The sequence below is a fragment of the Aythya marila genome (genome assembly GCF_965140915.1).
Source record: "Aythya marila genome assembly, chromosome: 11".
NCBI lineage: Eukaryota > Metazoa > Chordata > Aves > Anseriformes > Anatidae > Aythya > Aythya marila.
Genome location: NC_139052.1, coordinates 10,184,097 through 10,197,930, shown reverse-complemented (window position 1 = coordinate 10,197,930; position 13,834 = coordinate 10,184,097). Strand labels below are relative to the sequence as shown.

At 47.0% G+C, this 13,834-nt stretch overlaps 1 protein-coding gene across 1 annotated transcript in view; it reads left to right on the top strand.

Moving 5' to 3' along the window:
- ARIH1 (ariadne RBR E3 ubiquitin protein ligase 1) overlaps positions 1-13,067 on the top strand; it is a 55,157-nt gene extending 42,090 nt beyond the window's left edge. Inside the window, exons 10-14 of the mRNA XM_082768979.1 lie at positions 6,077-6,207; positions 6,304-6,361; positions 7,669-7,929; positions 8,755-8,867; positions 11,439-13,067. Coding sequence (XP_082625105.1) covers positions 6,077-6,207; positions 6,304-6,361; positions 7,669-7,929; positions 8,755-8,867; positions 11,439-11,523 — 648 coding nt within the window. The 3' untranslated portion in view covers positions 11,524-13,067. The remainder of the gene's footprint in view (positions 1-6,076; positions 6,208-6,303; positions 6,362-7,668; positions 7,930-8,754; positions 8,868-11,438) is intronic.
- Positions 13,068-13,834: the final 767 nt, after the last annotated feature.

Sequence of the window (13,834 nt, the reverse complement as noted above, 5' to 3'; positions counted from 1 at the left end):
AAAACAGCGGCGGGGTGGTGGCGAGGAAACAGGAGAAGCAGATGTCATCGGGAGGCTGGGGCTAGGAGCAGACTCAGGTCTCACTTCTGCCGGCAGGGTGGAAGAAGGTGGGGAGGGTGTGAGGAAATGGCCGCTTTGTTTTCTTAGCCCCGTTGTGTAACTGGTTAATGGCATTGTTTGCGGCAGCGCTGCTGCTTTCTGGGGCTGGCTGCGTGTTTTTCATTGAACTGGAATGTTGCATTATGGTGAGAGCAGAAACACCCATCGCTGAAACGCACGGCTAAAGGCGTGCTGGAATTGTGCAGTCTCGGTGCTTTTTTGTTTCACGGGCTGGGGTTTGTGTGGTCCCTGCTTGGGGGCTGAGCTCTGCTCAGGAAAGTGAACTTGGCCGTTTCTGGGGTGAACGTGTTCAGAGGTGGATCATGGGTCAAGAACCGAACCAAATTTATTCGGTTTGCTCACTCTTCAGATACTGCCTAAATTAAACCTGAGGGAGAAGAACCAAATAATTTGGAAAGGGTTGAGTGCAAGCACATGTAAAGCATCTAGTTTAGCCTTGGGAACCAAATACCTGGAATATCACAGTGGCGCAGCCCTGTTTTCCTGTTGGACAGCCCTATCTTGCTTGTGGTGGAGCCCTTGGGAGCCAGAGGAGGAGCTGCTGCTGCCCCTTAGGGGTGACACTGGCTCTGGCCTTAGGGCTCTCCGTCTCCTACCTTGTCCCTACCTTGGCATGTGCTGCAAAAGGCCAAGGTCTGAGCTCTCCTGCTTTGGGTTTTTTTGCCTGCTTTCCTGGAGAGCCTCATGCTTGTGGGGTGTTGTTACAATCTCAAGTTAAGCTTTCCCTTCCTGGATTCTGTGCTCATCTAAAAAAAAAAAAAAAAAAAAAGCCAAAATATCCTTGTGTGTGTTCTGTAAATGAAACATGAGTAATGTGTCACTAAGACAGGCTGCTGGAAATACGAAGCTGCTTGTCTCCTTGTATTTTTTAGACTGGTATCTGCAGCTTGCTTGCCCAAAGAGTGTTGTAAAGATGGTCATCCTTTTTTTAAACTGGGATCTAGACTTTGTCAGCAAGGAGCCATGCTAGGGGTATTTAAAGCATATCTCAGACTATCAGAAATAAGTTTAAATGGCAGGAGCAAGAAGCTTTTTATTTTTTTGTGGGAAACACCCATCCAGAGGAGGGTGAGGAGGGGAAACAAGTGTGGCCAAGCCATGCTGGCATCAGCCCAGCTTATCTGTTAGTGCCTGTCATCTGGTGTCAGCAGCAGAAGGGCTGTTGTCCTTGCACATCCCTGTCTAAGCTACTTCCTCTAATACCATAAGAGATGCTCCTGCAGCAAGAAAACACTTTGGAGTCCAGACTGTGCAGTAGCAACAGGAGAGGGGGGGGGGGAAGGCAGGGTAATTACACCAGACATCTGAGCAAGCCAACTGTCGTGGAGCCCTGTGGTGTCCGTACTGACTGAAATAACTGAAGGACAATATCACAATTCTCCTGTCTCTGAACTGATGCTAGATTGAATTCAGGGGAAAGCTGGCAAGAAATGTAACCCTCCCTTTCATAATGATCTCTGCCTTCTCGAGGGCAGCGAAGATGGGAGCTGTGTGCTGCTGTGATGATGTGTGAGAGGGGATGGCTGTTGGAAGACGCGTGGTTGGAGCTGTGCAGTCCGCGGTCACAGAGGAGCCAAGTGTTTGTACAGCTTGGGAAAGATCCCTTCCTGCCATATTAAGACATTGGGGTAGGAGCTGCGCAGTTTGGGTGTGTGTATGTCTGCCTTTGCTGTCAGTCTCCTTACTATTTCTACAAGGAAAGCAGGGCAGTCGTGTTTGGGGAGGGATGTCTTGAACCTTCTTCACAGCTGCTCGCTTCAGTGAGTACAAGTCAGAGGCCAAATTCTGCATCGACTTTATTCATTCTGAAGAACCAAGAAGGGAATCGGATCACATCCCATCAGGTGCAAAAATCCATTTTAAGGTGGGGGAAAAAACCTCAAGTCATTTAATTGCTGCTGTGTTCCTGTTGCTCCTGCTGTCTCCGTTGCCATTTCTAGCTTTTGAAAAGTGTTTTCTCAAGCCCTCCGAGCGTGACGCTGGGCTGCAGTCCTATGTGGTCTCCGTGCAGGGAAGAACACTTCCCATCCCACCGCGATGGAGGCGTAACAGAAAAACACCAGTCTTCCTGGAACGTGTGCGCTTCGAGTCTGGGTAATCCTCTGCAACAGGAGAATGTGAGATACGTTTGTTCCAGCTTGCCCTGGGAGACAGGATAGGAAAGGAAAATGAGGCAATTGTTATATGAGAGAGTAGAAAAGTAAAACCCAGCTGAATTGGTTTTTGTTCAAAAACCGGAGTGGTGTGATGCATTTTTTGACAAACCTGGAGTGGTCTGAATGAAAAATGAGGAGATTTGAGGAGTGAGTTTTGTGGCCTCCTCTATATATTTTTTAATTTTATTTGATCTTAGGAGACCTATACACTAAATTGTTTCTGCTTATTCAAAAGATAGAGCTCTTGCTCGATTGTGGTGTGCTTGGAGTAGATGGCTTTTAGTTTAAGTAAATGTAAATTCCAGGTAAGCCTATAAGCAAGTTCTTTACCCAGGCTTTAGTTGTCAGTATTCTTGCAGACAAAGGGTTGAATAGTTGAAGGTTTTGTGTGTTTCTTTCCTCAGTTTGTTGTATAAACTTGGTTCTTAAACAGTTCCTTTCTTGAATAAACTAGGCAGCTTTCTGGTGGTGTTCGGTTCGCGTGGCTTTGGCAATAAAGAAACCACATGAATCAGTTACTTCTACTAAGTGGACCTTCAAAGGATGAAGAAATAAAAACAGAAAACTTGGATTTGTGTGCTTATTTGGGGTTCCTAAGGTGTTTCAAAACTGTCCGAAAGGATCTTAGAAGGGTTTGGGGGGCGGGAACAAAACCTTTTTTAACCCTGAGTTTCAGCGATGTTGGTCTTTGGGCATCTTGAGCACTAAGGGAAGAAGAACAAAGATGTTAACGGTCTGGTCTTCACCCAAGGCACTGTTTTTTGTTGAAGTTAAATTGGAGTTAATGAAAGTTGTTCATCTGATACTAAAAATGCCCCTGCCTTACCACTTCTGGCTCCTGGCGTGTCACCATCTCATTATCTTCTGGGCTAGACAGGACTTGAAGGTCTGATGTATAAAACAGGCAGATTTTTTTTCTTCCACAAAAGCTATTGGGCATTTTTCTCCTCCAAGCGAGATAAAATGGCAAAAACCCAGTTCTCTTCCTTTTCAGGTTGCTTTTAATGCCTGAACATGTACTCCCTCTGTACTTTCTGGAAGTCCTACATTTGTTCTAACGCGTGGAAATTCTGGCAGCCGCCTGGATCCTCCCTGGGCACCAGCAGCGAACTTTGCTCTTTCATTTCTCACCAGCGCGGTTTCGTGCCAGAACTGTGAACAGCCTTCCCTGAGATGTCAAAATGCCATCCTTCCTCTCAGACGAGCAAGCGTTTAAAATATCCTCCTTTGCTCAACGATTCTAGGTGGTGTCAGAGCGTGCTACTTTGCACCAAGTGTAATTAAGTTCAGTTGTGGATTTTGTTGAGGTGCTCGCTGTGGTGTTGGAGGGTTCATCTTTTAGGGCTCGTTACAGGTGAAGGCATCGTGGTGAATACGTCAGGGAGGCCAAAGTGTGTCCCTTGCCTCTGGGAGTCCTGGAGAGGACTAATCTGTTTCACCTGCATGGAAATCTGGAAGGTGTTTCTATTTAGCCTCCTGTCCGCAGAGCAGCTGCTGAGGTTTGTGGGGTTTTCTGTACACGCAGCCTTTTAGCACAGAATGGGGATTGTTCTCCTTGGCCAGGTTTGCCTGGGCTTTTGTTGCAAAGTGCAGTGTGTAAGCAAACACCGAATTGTTCGGAGTGGAACAATGTTAATGAGGTCACTTCTGCATCGTGGCATGATAGATAACGTGCAGAATAATCTACCGGTTTAGTAATTTGATTTGCTGGCTATTATGTTGTTGCATGGCCGTAATTCTCCATAAGAACTGCCTTCCATATCCTCCTTAATCTATAAATCTCCTCCACTCATTGCATTAGTGGCTTGAGTAGTTGCTGCTTTTTTTCTTTCTGCCAGCATTCGCTGTTTTTTTCATGCATCCTTCTCATAGCTTTTCCTTAATTTCTAATAATGTTCAGCTTCTTCACTTTCTCAGAACTTGCACAGCTCACTGTGTAATCTCTCCCTTGCGCTTTGCTTAGCAGAATGTAAACGCATGACCAGGATGGCATTCCCTGTACTGCAAGGGCTGTAGTTAGGGTCTTTTTGTTCTGGTTTGCGTCACGGTGCTGCCCTGGAGCTCCAAGCACCACCGTGCTGACACTCTGAGAAGCTCAGTTGCATCCTCCAAGACCTGAGAACAATTTCAGCACTTCAAAGTAAGTGTAGCTGTGGGTGAGGACGGCCCCACAAGCAGCATGGATGTACTCCACTGTGCCTTGGCACGTTGGCAGGTTGTCTGGGAGCTGTTTCTCTCTTGCCCCAGTTGTGGGACTGTCCTAAGCAGGAGCTCTGGCTGTAGCTGTTTGGCTATAGCTGTGTCTTCCACGGAGACACTCGAGTGTTGGCACCTGAGCAGATGAGACACGTGGCGGGGGAAAGCTGTGCAGCTCTGCTACCATCACCTCCTCTTGGAAAACCATTCATTGCTGAGCACAAGCAGCTCGGAGCACTTCAATCATGATGGCCAAAACCAAGTTCAGTTTCATGCCAGCATGTTCTCCCTTGTCTTTTTTTCCCCTTCTAGCCTGCCCACCTAGTGAGACAGGTCGCCTCTGACAGGTGGAGACCATGATGGTCTTTGGCACCTCTCGGTTATACTCTGAGTATGTAACTGTGCAGATTCTGCTCTTACAGCACAAACAGGACCAACGTGCATGCAAACGTAGCTTACGTGGTAGTGCTTGGGACGTCTGGAGTGTGTGTGCATGAATGTGTTGGGTTGTACCCTGTATAGCTTCACAACTGCTGGTGTGGCTGTGTGATGAGCTGGGCTGATCCAGCCTAGATGTTTTTGTTTTGTTTTCTCCAACTGTACTCATTGCTTGGTTTTAACCCAAGGAGTTTCTCGGTTCAACTCTGGTATTGCCAGCATGAGAGAAGTGCCAGAGGGGCAGGAACAAGCAGCAGATGAGCTGGACTGGCTTCCTTCACCTGTAGATGCAGCTCAGCGTGGTTTTGCTACTTCAGCTTTGTGTACTCAGTAGGACACTACAGAAGTCATTTATATTCTGCATGAGGTGAATGTTGTTTTGGAAAGTGGCCATATTCTGCTGATCTATGGGAGTGATACCGGTGTTATTAAAAAAATTATATATATCTTCTCCGAAGATTTCCCCGTGCAGTGCTGCTCTTTGATATGCTCATACTCGACAGAAGCCTTACACCTGAAAAGGAAGCCCCACGTGGACTTGTGTAAGAAAAGCCTTCAGTGAGGTGTTACATGAAGAGGAGAAAAGGAGCCTGACGGGAAGTGTGGAAATGCCCCAGGAGGAGCATTGTCTTTTTAGCTGACAGAGGCTTCTTTGAAGCACAATGGATTCTTGCTGCTAGTTTTTGGATACTTTTTGGATGACATTTCACAACTTGCAGGTGTCTCGGATTGATAGCAGCGTGATACCAGCTCACTGCTAGGCTTTTTTGAGGTTTGAGTGCTGCAGTGGACCAAACACTTGATGGTGAGGAAAGCCAGATGCCTTCCCCTGGGCAATTATGAACCATCGCTGCTACCATTGTAACTCTGGAGAAGGTCATGAAATTACCCATCCCTTGTACCACTAGCAATGTATGATAGCAACGAAGGTGATATGTGTTGCTTTTTTTGGTCTGTCTAGCTGCTCTGAGGTTGGAATTACTTGGAGACTTAACTTCGAAGAGGACCTTGATGATCAAAGGGAAAAAGTAAACCGGGTATTTCACCCGATGTGCAGTCTCTTACTGCTGTGAGAACCCTTCTCACTTCCTAAGATTTTTAAGGGATGCCTGTGACTAAGCCCGCCTCGCTTTCCGTGCTGACAGTGCTCTGTGTCCTGTCCACAGGAGTGCCCGAAATGCCACGTCACCATCGAGAAGGATGGGGGCTGCAACCACATGGTCTGTCGGAACCAGAACTGCAAAGCCGAGTTCTGCTGGGTGTGTCTGGGCCCCTGGGAGCCCCACGGATCTGCCTGGTGAGTTGAGAAGCGTGGTGGGAAGGCGAGGCAGCCACGAGAGAACCTGCATCGAGTTTTGAGTTGAACTCTGTGGCATCGGTGTCCCCGTTACAGGTACAACTGCAATCGTTACAATGAGGATGATGCAAAGGCAGCAAGGGATGCACAGGAGGTGAGTCCATAACCTTTGGCGGTGAGGGAGCTCTGCAGCTCTGTGCATGCTTTTAGGCTTTCTGTAAACCTGTAAACCAGCCGCGAGGAATTTCCTGGATTTGGGCACGAAGCCAAAAGACAGTTATGTTCACCAGCAGCTTTGGATTCTTGCCTTGTGCTGGGTGGGGGGAAGGTTCAAAATCACTTCAGTGCAGCGTAGAGAACTTGTTAACTCAGTTGTTATCTGTCATGCTGCCTTGCCTGTTTTATAGCAGCTCCTGCATGAAGTCGTCATAATGCTTTAGGTCTGAGACAGCAATCCCAACGCCCTTTGGAAAATGCTCTTCACTGCAAAGTTCTTAATGCTAATCCCGAGGAGTTTAAACACAGCAGACCTTTTGAATGTAAATAGAGTAGACTTCAGTTGTTCCAATACCTATACTTGGAGGCCTGACAGAAGTAGAAATTGGGAGCGAAGCTGCAGCTACCTTGAACTGCTTTGTGAATATGGCTAGCAGAGCCAAAGTCTCTTTTAATGGGGAGGGATTGCATGCTGTGTGCTGCAGCTTGCAGAAATCCATTTCCTGCATCTCTGTCAAAGTACCGTTACAGCCAAGAACCAAAGTATTTCCTGCAGCCCCTCCTCCTGCAGATAGGGATGACTTTGGCTGGCGTGTGCTACCTTTGTACATCCACTCTGCAAGTTTAACCATGCCCATGTTGTCCTTGTTTTCAGCTGATCTGTCAGTGAGAAGAAAATAAGATTAATGGCTGCGTATTGAGTCATCTTGGTTCTCTTGTACTACTTAGCACATTGCGTCTTTCCCCTGCTCTGTAATCGACATGCCTAGGCAACCTAAGGTTGCCCTCTTAACACAAGCACAATAATTGTTTAATTAGAATTCTTTATTAGCCAAAAAAGGAAAATCTGCTCCTGGCTGTCTGTTATGACACTGGAAGCATTTAGGTCCTTGTAACTTGAGAGGGGAGGCTGAGATTAAAACAAAAAAACTTTAGGTTTCAGCAATGTGATTCCAATTACTTTCAGGGTTGGGAGTGAGGATGCTGCAGCTGTGCTAGGAAGTCCCCTGCATGACAGGGAGCTGCAGAGGGTCTGGCCTCTCTTCTGTGCACAATGTCAGGGTTAACAGTGCCGCACAAAGTGGCGCCGTCTGAATCTGGCCAACGTGTGAGGAGAGGAAACACCTTTGGAAAGGAAGCTCGTTCTCAGGGTCAGGAAGAGCTTTGTGAAGGGCTTACTTCTCTTGCAGCCATTACTTTGTTTTAACTATTTGTTCTCTTTTTCCCTAATGGGAATTAACACAGCGATCCAGAGCAGCCCTGCAGAGGTACCTATTCTACTGCAACCGCTATATGAACCACATGCAGAGCCTGCGCTTTGAGCACAAGCTCTATGCTCAGGTGAAGCAGAAAATGGAGGAGATGCAGCAGCACAACATGTCGTGGATCGAGGTGCAGTTCCTGAAGAAAGCAGTCGACGTCCTCTGCCAGTGTCGTGCCACACTCATGTACACTTACGTCTTTGCCTTCTACCTCAAAAAGAATAATCAGTCCATTATCTTTGAGGTAGGAGAAAACATGGTTGTCAGGAGTTCAGATCACAAAGATAAGTGGCATAGGGGTGTAGTGCTTGGAGAAGCTGTTGTCCCCAGTTGTACAGAAGTGAATTGTTCTGAATATTGTTGTCTGTAAATGCCCTGCTAGGCATTTTGTAGATCCTCTGCTGGAGGATGAAATATTGCTACTTGTTGCTGCACTCTGAGGGAAAAAAAAAAAAAAAAAAGATTGGGGTTCTGGCTTGAACTGGCAAAAGAATGCATTAAACTTAACGCCAGTGTTTTGCCTTTCCCTGGTGCTGACTTTTTTCCAAGGGCACTACCATTAAAATTGCTCTTGACAACCTACACAGTCTGTTTCACCCGTGAAGCTGTATTGGCTGTTTAAGGTTTACAGCAATCCCTCACTGGTCTATGTGCAGAACTTAAGCATAAGGCTTCTGGGCTGTGTGGTCAGGGTGCACAGAACTACTGAACAGTAGTCAAAGCTGTATGTACCAGGAGTCAGTACAGCTGTGCCAATGCTGGGGGGATGGAAATAGACTTGAGGGCATAATGGGAGACCATTTGGCTTGTACTGCACTGTAGTAGTAAGGAAAAGATTCCTTAGACTTGCCAGGATATTGCAGATCGAGGGAGGAATAGGGCTTGCTGGTAGATATAACGGTTCTCTTCTGATCAAATGAAATTTCTACTTTTTCAGTCACAGTGCTCAGAGCAGGTTACTGCAGTGTTACATGGTTTATATCTCACCCTGTTTTTTTTTTTACTTTGGTTGGATTGACAGAAAAATCTTCCCTTCCACCTAAAAACACATTTTTTTTTGTCTTTGCAGAATAACCAAGCAGACTTAGAGAATGCTACAGAGGTGCTTTCTGGGTACCTTGAGCGAGATATCTCCCAAGATTCGCTGCAAGACATAAAGCAGAAAGTACAGGATAAGTACAGGTTTGTTTCTGAATAATCCTCGTATCTCAGAGCTGCTCTAGCACCTGTAATGCCATCTCCTGTGGTGGGTAGCAGCATGTATTTGTCAAGTTACTGTTTTCTCCAGAGTCATGTCCCTGGGAAGCTGTTTGCTGTTGGCCCTCTGCCATACATTGTGATCATCAGCCTGTCCCTGGGCATCTCAGAACAGCAGTGTCCTGTGCCAGAGCCTGAAATTGCTGGCCGTGAAGACCTCGTGCAGGGGGCTTCACAGATGCTGGCAGCGTGTTTTTGTGCCCCTGCTGGGACCAGCCCTCAGGGGAGGTGGCTCCTAGCTCTTCCTTGCATCTGCTCTGCTGACCAGTAGCTAGAAGGTTCAAGCCCCGAACAGAAAAATCTTGTGACCAAAAGCAAAGGCTCTTCATGCGCTGCACAGAAGGAGCACTGGGGAGTGGCCAGGACCTGCCAAAGGAAAACAAGGAGTGACTTTGTTGTTCCCAACCAACAACTTTGGCCTAGGTTGCATTGCCATAAGAAAGCAGACAGCTCTTCTCATTGTCTTGCTTGCACAGTGTGTCCCCTGAGCAAAAAGTGGGTGCAAAAAAGCTGTACTGAAGAAGAAGGAGAGAGTAACCTGTTCAGCCCTGAAAGAGAGCAGAAGTGGGGCCCAGGTGACAGAAATGCCAGTGCTTTTTACGGTCCCTGGGGAATCGCTTCTGCACAGTGGAAAATTTCAAAGCTGTAAATGTGGATGAGTCACAGGATTATGGCTTGCATTTTTTTGAGGCATTTTGCCAAAGTCGCTAAACTTGTCGTGTCTAGGTTGGGGGCAAAAAAAAAATATGCCCAAGTAGGGTAAGCTTTAGTGATTAAGGGATGCTGGGGAGTGGAAGAAGCAGCCATTAACTCACAGTGGGCCTGTGGCCAATTTTGCCAAAGGGTCTGGCAGCAGGGCTGGGACTGGACAAGGCTTTCAGACTTCCTCTTTGGATAAGTTTTGTAACTTAGCCTTTAAAATGGCCGCTAAGTTGGTATCTCAGTTCAAGCAGCTGTTTGCTTTGGTTCTGTGAAACTGGATGCCCTTCTAGGGATGGCTACAGCTATCCAGAAGAAATTAAAAATTGTATAGCTTGAATTGCCTGACAATATATATCCTCAGTCTGCCTTCAAGTTTCTGGGAAAACAGTATGCATCTGTCAAGCCTGTGCAGGTCCCTAATTAACTAGTTCAGTCATGTCTTAATCATGTCCTGCGCAGTGCTCTTTGTGTACTGGTTACAGTGATGCAAGATTGAGACCAAGGATGTTATCAAGGTGGTCAGACGGGGTTTAAAAGACTGGGAAACTGATTTCCTAGCTTGCAAAGGTATTTCTAGAAAACAGAATTGACCCTCTCATCGACAACAAAATAACTGAAGTTGGGAAAGCAGTAATTGTGCATGTTCTTTATTGCATGCTTTGTAAAAATCAGTGGGACTTGGTGTACGAGGACGTGTGTTGCAACAGCTGATGGCAGGGAGAAGAGCCAGAACAGTTTTATTCAGATAAATCTGTTGATCTGATCTGATACTGAATGCTAACAGTATTAGGGCATTAAACATTTGAGTTCAGGCTGCTGTGATGTACTTGCACTCCTGCCTACGTGTTGGCATGTGCTATGCTTGGATAGCTTTCTGTTAGGGTCTCCTGCACTGTGCTGGGGGGCTCCTCCTGTGCCTCTGCTGGGCAGCTCCTTTTAGTGAGCAGAGGGACGTGCTCCACTGGAAGGGGTTTAATCCAGAACTGCCTGCTGCTTATTTATAATTTGCTTTTGGAACCTGAATACTTTAAACGTTTCTCTGCTTTTATCTTTTTAGTTGGCTAACGCACCTGAAATGAACATGGCATCTTTTGATATGTTCCTATGATATCCCTTTTCCTCACTATCATTGATCCTGGTAGGACTGTACCTAACTCTGGGATCAGCTTTATTTGCAGCTTTGTCAGTTTAAGTGTGTAGGTGGGAAGACCTTGCAGGGCATAGCGCCCCTCTGAGGCGCAGGAACTGTGGGGTGAGACCTGCCCTCCAGCCAGGCCAGTGCCCTTTTTGTAGCCATCTCTCAATGCTCTACCACTTCCATCTCTACAGGGATTTTGGAGGGGGAATAAAACAGGGTCAGCATTCCAGGGTTTTGCCCAGCTAGCTCCTGGAATTGTCTATATACAGCTCAGTGAGCAGGCATCAGCACACCTTTGAGGAGAGCTCCCTCCTGTTGCAGGTGTCACCACTAACCTGTGCTCTAGCTTCTGCAAATTGCAGCCACCCCTTCTTCATTTTTCAGTTATCAAAGCAGATTTCTCAGCTCTAGGGGCTTTGGGGATACTTTTGCACAGGAAACTATAAATTTGCATGGTTTTCCACCTAGGGACCTGAAGTGAGTGACTAGAGTAGCTGAAGTCTTAATTAGTGCTGTTAACTGGCTACAGATACAAAGCCCTTCTCTGGGGATCTCCCCTTTGGAAGCAAGGCTTAATGTAGGTTTGCATTACTCAATGCCTGGGACGAGCTGTGCCTCCTAACCTGTCTTTTCTGTGCTGTCCCCCTTTGCTGCAGATACTGCGAGAGTCGACGAAGGGTTTTGTTGCAGCACGTGCATGAAGGCTACGAGAAGGACCTGTGGGAGTACATTGAGGACTGAGACAGGCCCCGCATAAAACGAACTCTGAAACCTTTACCATCTAGAGTGCTCATGCGATAAAAATAAAAACACACACAAGGCACTACGCCTGTTACACCGCTGGTCTGTAGTACCGGGATTCTGTTTTGTTAACAGAAAATTTAAGTAAATTATATTGTAATAAAAAAGGTAGATAAACCATTGTACAACAGTATTCTAGGCGGCCAATAAGAGTGTGACAGACGCACTAAAAAAAAAAAAAACCCTCCAACTTTAACTTGTAACGTAGCTTCATTCTCCAAGCCGACTCCTTTTTCTTTTCTATCTTTCTTTTCCTGTGTGTAGTACAGATGAAATTTAAACCAATTTCTTGACACTGCTTTTCATGTCCAAACCAGCCATTTTGATGTACTTTGGTAAGGGGGGATGTCTCTCCCGCCCCCCTCCTCCTCTCTGCCACCCAAGTACACGGATGAATGTCGATTTGGCTCCTTGTAAAGGTGATTCTTGGGGAGGGGAGGAGGGGGGGGTACACAGCAAGGAAAAAAAAAATTTGTATATGACTTTTAAAACAAAAAGAGGACAACACAGTATTTTTCAAAGTTGTATATAGCGCATATGCATGGACAAAGAGCAAGCGTGGCACGTGTTTGCATAATGTTTAATTACAAAAAAATATTTATTCTTTAAAAATCTTCAAGATTATGTCTATTTGCTGTGCATTTTCTTTCAGTTTGATTATTTTTTTTTTTGTTCTGTTTTCCCTGTGATGGGGTGGGGGAAGCGTGTGCTGGTGTAGTGAATTTTTTTGAAGGCTTTAACCAGAGAAGTGGGGTTTCTCCTCTTCCTGCAGTTGCTTTACAGCCGTGGCCTCTGTGGTTTTGTGTGTACCTATTGCTGGCGACAGACCCGTCCCCTCACGCTCAGCTCCTGACACTCGGTAACCCGGTGTGCACCGCATTAGTGACGAATGTACATTGTGGTTCAGGATGCTTTGCCTTTTTTTCTTTATTTTTTTTCTCTCCCCACATTGGTACTGCTTGGCCTGCCCAAATCAGACTCAGCTGTTCCCATCCATGCACGCAGGACACGCACTCTGAACCTGGAGGAAGTGTGTGTATGTGTGTGGTTAGAGTTTTGTGTTTTTTTTTTTTAATTTTCCTTAGTTCTGAGGCAGGAAAAGGAGGGGTATTTTGCACCACTTCTCAAAAGATTCTTGCAAGATTTCGGCTGTGGATCTCCTCTCCCTCCCCCTTTCATCTGTCAAATGGAGCGTTCCTTGCTGTTAAGTTTCACTTACATTATAACGAGTCGTAACATTGAAAAGGAAAGATGATGGAATTGTCTTTGTGTTTGTTTTGGGCTCGATTACTGGGCATACTGTCCTGGCAAATATTTAACACTCCATCTAGTGCAGTAGAAATTGAAATCAGTGGGGGTATTTTTCAATTAAAAGGGGAAAGAACTAATGAGTTAGCTACTGAGTCCATTTTTATGATTTCTGTAACAAGAGCTATGTTAAAGTAAACAATTGGTGGTGGTTTTATTAAATTTACTCCTGTATAGGAACTCCTCCTGTGGTATTTTTCGCCAGGCTAGTGTCCTATGAGCTCTGCCAGCCTCGAGGGGGAAAAATGGCAAAGGGGCAGCTCGCAGGCAGGGCGGTGACGTGAAATGCAGTCTCTTCATTTTATTTGTTCCCTGTGGATGCCGATACCTGCACCTCACAGCTTTCCTGCTGCGACTCGAGTGCTGGCGGGTGAGGGGTGGGACGATGCAGACGTGTTTGTGCCTACCACCATGGCAGTGGCTACTTGGGCTTCAACTATTCAAAATACTTAAAATGTCTGCTCCGGGAGCAGTGTGGTTTGAGCGAGGCTGAGCCTTCACCCTTGATTTTTACTCAGCATTTCCCAAACCGTCTACCCCAGCCCCAAGGCTTCTGCTCCTGAAGGGAAAACCCAGCTGTTGTTTGATCCGAATCCCACTCAGGAGCCGGTCACGTCTTTAAAATACTTTTTAAAGCCGGGGGCGGGCAGGGCGACGCGTTTATAACAACCAGCGACCCCTTTCTGGGAGGGGGGCTCCCCTCAGGAGCCGCGAGCCCCCCCTCAGCCCGCGGGCGGGAGCCGGCTCCATCCCCGCCGCCTTCCCGTCGGGCTCCGCGCGGCGCCGCTGCCGCCATGGCGGGCCCGGCGCCGGAACTGGGCCGCGCGGTAACCCCGGCAACGGTGCCGCCCGCCCGCCGCCGCCATGGCGGAGCCGCAGGCCCGGCCGGTGAGGGGCTGAGGGGGGCGGGCTGGGGGAGCAGCCCGGGCTTAAAAAAAAACAC